Genomic DNA, 7,500 nt, shown 5'->3' with positions numbered 1-7,500 from the left:
GCTTGTCAATAATCTGTAAAAAAAAAATAAGCTCAGTAACATCACCTTAACATTTTGAGGGGTAATAAGTAGTGGGAATGATTATGACAGGTGATACTGAAAAAGTACGGCAATAAAGAGTATACTTGCAAAGGTTTATTTCAAGTAGGCCTATATGTTGCAGAAAAGGATAATGTTCAAGGAATAAAACAAACACCCAATTTAATGAAGTCTTGAAGAAAGTAAAGCTAAAGACAGTTAAAACACTTAGGAAATAGATTAACTGTAAATAGCAAGGGAAATCGGTGTCATTTGTTAAAAGGGATTAACAATACCAAGGAGAAAAGCTAGCCAAACTGTTTAAAGTTAAACAGTTCTGCACCTAACGCCAACAGTGGAGTGTGCCCGCAACTGTGTTTGTGGAGTGAGCGCTTAGGAACCGAATCTACCCTGCACGAAGGGATTGTTGAGGCAACTCTCCCTTGTGGAAGTGAAGTGTGGATGTTGCACGTGGGTGAAGGAAAGAGGGCTGAACTGCTTACGTAGTATATGTGATGTAAGAACTGACAAGGTGAGATATGTGCAGGTTGTAAGAGCCCCGACGCTGTCTCTTCCAAACACGTGTGTGTTCGTGTGTTCGTCGATCGTCATCATCGGAGTCGACAGGACAAAACAGGAGCGTCTCGTCTTCTTTCTCTACAGGAACGCGATTTCAACCATACAATATTTCCGTCTGTTTCTCCCTAAGCATTGTTGTCTTAACGTATGTACAATCACCACTACTTGCATTGCCATGCAAGCATTCTAATCATGTACTCATAATGTTCCAACGAATCTTCTGTATCAAACTGTGTGTATGTTTCTGTTTGTAGAAGACGCCAAAGGTCTCTCCATTTCACATTTATTATGCTATTGCATTGTATCCATTAATCTGTCTTGAATCTCATGCAATTGGTCATATGTAGAATTTCCTGACCCTTCCACTGATGTATGTTTCATCACCGTATGTTAATCATGTCTCTTGATATCGCCATCTGTTTGTCTGCCGACAAACACAGATGTCTGAACCTTTTATGTCCGTTTTACCTGTCTGTGTGTAGACGCTACATTACCGCTCGCACGCGTCAATAACATCTTCAAGATTCTGTACATTTATCGCAGTAAGGAACAACCAATAAACCAGTTAACACCCAGCCAGTATGTCGCTCATAACCCAGTCCTTACACTGGTGACCCCGGAGTGACTCGAAGGACCCGGCCGACCCAAGATGACGACCCACGCCTGATAGACCCTTCGCCGCCTCGCTGTTTCCCGCCGTTCCTGAGTTCTCAGTATTAGTCCGACCCTCCGAGATGACCCACTCCACCACCGAGCCCTGGATACCTCCTCCAGGAAACCTGAAGCCGCCCCCGCACTCGTACTGGACGAGCTGACCAACGAAGGACCAGCCACGTCATCCTTCAGCCTGCTGCCGCCCCTCTCGAGCTGGCTACCAGGATCAGCCGCCGTCATCCTTCAGCCCTCGAGCCGGCCACCGAAGGATCATCCGACGTCACCCTTCAACCAGCTCCCGTCCTCCTCGAGCTCCTGCTGGCCGGTGCCGCCCTTCAGCCTCCTACCCGCCCCTAGCCCAAGCCCTTCGAGCCAACTACAATTGTCGCCAAGACAATTTCCGCATCGATGCCTCGCTTGTGGGGAACATTGTAAGAGCCCGTCGCCCCGACGCCGTCTCTTCCAAACAATCAGACGTTACACGTCTTGGGGAGAGTACTTGTAAGAGCCCCGACGCTGTCTCTTCAAACACGTGTGTGTTCGTGTGTTCGTCGATCGTCATCATCGGAGTCGACAGGACAAAACAGGAGCGTCTCGTCTTCTTTCTCTACAGGAACGCGATTGCAACCATACAATATTTCCGTCTGTTTCTCCCTAAGCATTGTTGTCTTAACGTATGTACAATCACCACTACTTGCATTGCCATGCAAGCATTCTAATCATGTACTCATAATGTTCCAACGAATCTTCTGTATCAAACTGTGTGTATGTTTCTGTTTGTGAAGACGCATAAAGGTCTCTCCATTTCACATTTATTATGCTATTGCATTGTATCCATTAATCTGTCTTGAATCTCATGCAATTGGTCATATGCAGAATTTCCTGACCCTTCCACTGATGTATGTTTCATCACCATATGTTAATCATGTCTCTTGATATCGCCATCTGTTTGTCTGCCGACAAACACAGATGTCTGAACCTTTTATGTCCGTTTTACCTGTCTGTGTGTAGACGCTACATTACCGCTCGCACGCGTCAATAACATCTTCCAAGATTCTGTACATTTATCGCAGTAAGGAACAACCAATAAACCAGTTAACACCCAGCCAGTATGTCGCTCATAACCCAGTCCTTACAAGGTAAGTAAAAGTGGTAAAATAGCATAGATGAAGGGATGGAGCATATTATTTTGAAATAGTTCGGACATGCGGAAGGGAATACAATAGTAAACTGGTTAAAAAAATATATAGTCCAGATAACTGAAGGGAAGGATGAAAGAAAGACGGAAATGGGCGATTATGCTGAGGGGGGCGGGGGAATAGGCATTGGAAAAGAAGGACCTTAACATCAAAAAAGCGCAAGAATGCGAGCAAGATAGAAATGAATGGTGCAGTGTTTTTAAGAGGATTTAACATTGTAATGATGAACCTCACCCCCGCTCCCGAATAGGCGTATGAAGTGGTTAACGCTTCTTGATGTTTTAACTGTACAGGGAGTTTATCCATGATTCATCATTTGGTGAATCATTCAGAATGAGTCATTGACCATTGCGTTGTTTTTCAGTATAATACCTTTACCAATCGACTAACAGCCTTTACAACCCCACTTCATTTTACGACTGACATACTGACTACGCCACTAGATAAAAGGTTTGTATTTAGTCGTTTGATTAACCGTGACGAGTAATGAAACTTAAAATAGTCTACCATAAAACACTTCTTGTAGTTTTCTATAATATATTATAATTTCGTTTTCTATCATGGTACTACTGTACACTAAAATAAATATCTATTTGTCGCTAACACCAAATGATCTACTACGCTACTTTTATCATACCAAGTCTGTTATTCTGATAGAGGTTTAGTGGTTAGATTAGTTTAGACAATGTTTTGATTAATCTTACCTTCAGGTGTACGTGAATCTAAACGTGTTCGCTCATCAGAAACCCGTGGTTGCTTCTGTTTAAGATTCAGTTGACCTTACTGCATGGCAGCACGAGCTCTTGTACATTAACTTTAAAAAGTTATCAAGTGGATGGGAGTTGTACATTCTTTATCTTATTACACGTAAAGTAAGTGTAAAAAAACAACAAACGTCTGCCTGTCTCCATTCCTCGTCTGACGGCCATGTTGACAACCATGCCCAACTTGCTTGTAAGGAACCACATCGATCGTTTCTAATCCTTTTCATTTCTGTCTTTACTCTTTCCCTTTATCATTTTGTTAATTAAAATAACTTTTGACTTCACTCAGAAGCTATAGTACTCCTCTTTCCCTGGAGCTAGCATCCAATATGGAGAAAGAAGAAAACTGATTAATTTGCACCTGTCGTTATGAAAGAACCAGCAGACTGAATATGCCCTCGACCTACGCAGCCGTTTGTTCTTGTATCGACGCATGGGGTTAGAGGGCATGTCATGGTGACCTCTTGCCGTGTCCTGTCAAACTGTTCCTCAAGAATGTACCCACCTTATTATAATAACACCCATAAATCACTGGTAAATCATTAGTTTTGAGTGAGGGCTTCACCTCTTGTCCCCGTGTGTTCTTCTTCCCATGAGTGTACACCAGGACTCAAGGACGTCTGACCTTCACTAGCTCCTTGAGACTTATTAATAGATAATGAGTATCCTCACAACAAAAGATCTTGACATTTTCTTTGCGGTTCTAAATTGATAGCTAGGTCAAGTTAAAATCCTGATTTTGCAACGTTTTGATTTGCAAGGATAGGACCTTAAATTCGTATCCAGCTGTATTCGCAACATCTTTTGAAGTTTATCCAAACTTCAGATATGTACGAGTCCATCAACGTACTGAATTTCAATCTTTATTTATTCGTCTAATGTACCAACGAAGCTCCAGCGACCTTCTAGGTAATAAAAAATGGCCTCCTCTTTGCAGCTCAGTAGCTTTAGTGAGAGATTCTGCTGTACAATGGTGTGTGTATCTAGAATGTTTAAAGCTAACAGAAGAGGGGCTGCGTTTTCCATTTGAGCAGACAATAAGACTTCGTCTGAGTGTCAGTAAGAAAACTATTGTTTAATGGACTGTTCTGTATTGTTTTACTACAATAATGAAGGTAGGCAAAACCTGTAAAACCCAAAAATCTCACTTTGTAGGTTTTGATTGTATTTCCCGAAAAATGTAAGCTTATTTCTTTAAGAATCCGCAAGCTCTCGTCTGTGCCTTTGCTCTATATACAAATTAATTTTTTATTATTTATACATCGTGTTTTAATATTTACTTATATTTCTATTCACGGTTTTAATATTTAAATATGCCGTTATTTCTATGCCAGTGCCTTTTTTATTATTATTTCAAAACAAGATTAGCCATATTCTTTGCTTAAAAATCTCCATTACTTAAACATTGCATTTGATTTATATTGGACTAATGCTTTGTAGGTAATCGTTGTCAACACATAACAATCAATAATCTATCAGTTTTGGAAACAAATGTTGACTTAAGGACAAACATTATATAATAATTAAATAAAGACTTTATTTGGAAAATGAACAAAAAATAATGGAGCAAAATTACCCGACATAAAAGTGTATAAAACAGTCAGCAAGTGATTGAACCACTACTAAAAATCACCTTCATTTTTGAGAGCAGTCAACTCATCTTCGTCATAAAGTGTAATACTTTAGATATTTGTGAATGAAATTAAACTCGACGTACGTTCGTCTCATAAACGAAACACAGCCACATTCAAGAAAAATGCAACTGAAATGAGGGCGCCATATATTCTTATCATTCAGTATATTGGCTGTCATCTCTCTTATGATCAAGCATACTTACAAATTCACAGATTCTAAAAACCCCAACACATATTAGCTTAAAAAAAATATGTCTTAAAACGATTTGAATATCCCTAACTCAGCATCTGAAGACCACATTGGTGACATCAGACCTCGCGAATAATTGGACACGTTTACGCCAAAGGTATTAATCCGGTATGTATCCTCCCTTGTCAAAGTCCAGGGGAAACTCAAGCTGTGACGCCATGTTTAGTACTAGCCCCTCGGAGATCAAAGTATTATGTACACATTTCTAAATTGTGTGGTCGACACATTATATCAGTAAACGATACCTTTGATCCCCGAGCGGCTAGTAGTACTAAACACGGCGTCCCGTTGAGCTTCCGCCATATTTAGTACTAGCACCTCGGAGGTGGATAGGGACCGGGTTAACACCCGCGCCAAAATTCCCAGCTAAAATCACTCTTCCTCGGGGTTCATGTTCACTGGTGTCTCGAAGTCGCTCCAGTCGGGTCTTTCCTCGATCCTCTTGGCAATTTTGGGGATAGAAGTCACCTTAGTCACCAGTTCTTGGCACAGGGGATAGTTGTCGATTATCCCTGGGTAATAGAGGTTGAAGAGGTCGAAGTAGGCCGCTACGAATACGTCGACCCAGGTCATCTGCAAGGGAAGCAAATAGACAGGTAAGTAGATAGATAGATAGAGAGATAGACCGATAGACAGATATATGTGGTCCTTCACTGATTCGCTGGTGGAATCGTCTACTAGAAAATGGATTGATAAATCAAGATAGATAGATAGAAAGACAGATAGATAGATAGATAGATAGATAGATAGATAGATATATATGGTCCTTCACTGATTCATTAGTGGAATCATCTACTAGAAAATGGATTGATAAATCAAGATAGACAGATAGAAAGATAGATAGATAGATAGATAGATGTGGTCCTTCACTGATTCGTTAGTGGAATCATCTACTAGAAAATGGACTGAGAAATCAAGATAGCTAGGTAAAGTCATTCATCAATTGACTGATGAATTAAGATATCATCTGCAAGGAGAACTGACAGATAGATAGATACATACATACATACATACATACATACATACATACATACATAGAGAGATAGATAGGAACGCAAACTGATTGATAAACAGATATATAGAAAGATAGATAGATAGATAAGGCCATTCACTGATTTATTAGTGACTAAAGTAATCTATCAATTACGAAAAGCAAGTAGGTAAGCAGATAAATAAAGATGGACAGGTAAAATAATTCATTAACTGGTTGTTAAGTTTACAAAACAGGTGCAACGAAAGCAGATAGGTAGACAGATAATTTATTAACTTTATTTATCAATTAGTTAAGAAAAATGCCTGCAATGAAGGCATTTTGTTTGACAGATAGAAAAATTAGGTATTTCATTAAGTGATCAATTTTAGCAATGGATCAAATGGTGTTGCAGATTAGATGATCAGAATTACCTCAGGTTTTCTATTTTAAAGGTGATAATATACATAAAATAACGAAAAGGGAAGTTTGGGTATGAAAAGGGGGTGCCGTTTCACATTCTGCTGAGAATCGACCTTATAAAGCATACCATCTAAACTAGGCCAGTTAAGCATTATAGATTTCTTTGTTATTATTATTATTATAGGCGCCAAAGGCTGTAGGGTGATGGTCGTTGATTCAGTAGAGGGACAACAACATCCATTCGGTACCACTGAAGTGCCCAAGGCTGCCTACACACACACACACACTCACACACACACTAAGAACAGTAATGCTCACTGGAGCCACTGATTCCCACTGCTGATCTCAGCGTCACGAAGCTTCAAACGTTTCCCCTGGTGTAGATAACAATCTTATTGATAACAGAGAACATGACTACCACGCTCTTCATAACTGCGACCCTGAACTTGACGAAAGTTTGAAGTTCTTGCTTACCTCATCTGAGTAAATCCACCCTTCTTCGGTGATGGCTCTCTCTACGTTCATAAAGATTATGGGCAATCTTCCCTTCGCTTTATTATACATGTTCGTTTGCTGGGCGACGTCCTGACGAAGTCTGGTTGAAGAAGAGACAAAGAGAAACTCAACATTAGTGACAGAACAGAGCAAGTCGACCTTCTGAGTCAGCAGTGCGTCCTGCAGTATGTGCGGTTTACTTACATTAAACTTACGCGAAGAATTTTGGAGCATATGGGGCCAGTGGCGTTATTACCTTTGTAGCTAAACTTTAACTTTACAGTATTTGATACACTTGCATACGGTAAGAGTTGAAAATTAACTGAAAATTGAGCTCTATCATTTCAAATACAGGTTTACTAATCACTAATACTATTATTTTTCTACATTCACATGGATATATACATTCGGGAATAATATATTTTACTAATTACAGAATTGGTACATTAGTTGTAATTTTCTTTGGGCCCCCCCAAAAATATCTTGGCCCAACCTAGGCCGCCCCCCCCGCCCC

The 7,500-nt window shown here is 40.1% G+C and overlaps 1 protein-coding gene across 6 annotated transcripts in view; it reads right to left on the bottom strand.

Moving 5' to 3' along the window:
* Nucleotides 1-4,736: 4,736 nt before the first annotated feature.
* The window catches only part of LOC136834810 (hematopoietic prostaglandin D synthase-like), a 22,985-nt gene continuing 20,221 nt past the window's right edge, over nucleotides 4,737-7,500 (bottom strand). For all 6 annotated transcript variants that reach the window (XM_067097550.1, XM_067097547.1, XM_067097549.1 and 3 more), the window contains 2 exons: nucleotides 6,966-7,086; nucleotides 4,737-5,671 (listed from right to left, as the gene is read on the bottom strand). In XM_067097550.1, coding sequence (XP_066953651.1) covers nucleotides 5,471-5,671; nucleotides 6,966-7,086 — 322 coding nt within the window. In that variant the 3' untranslated portion in view covers nucleotides 4,737-5,470. The remainder of the gene's footprint in view (nucleotides 5,672-6,965; nucleotides 7,087-7,500) is intronic.

Source organism: Macrobrachium rosenbergii, chromosome 54 (assembly GCF_040412425.1).
Source record: "Macrobrachium rosenbergii isolate ZJJX-2024 chromosome 54, ASM4041242v1, whole genome shotgun sequence".
Classification (NCBI taxonomy): domain Eukaryota; kingdom Metazoa; phylum Arthropoda; class Malacostraca; order Decapoda; family Palaemonidae; genus Macrobrachium; species Macrobrachium rosenbergii.
Note: the sequence above shows the minus strand (reverse complement) of the source record. Positions and strands in the feature narration are given on the sequence as shown.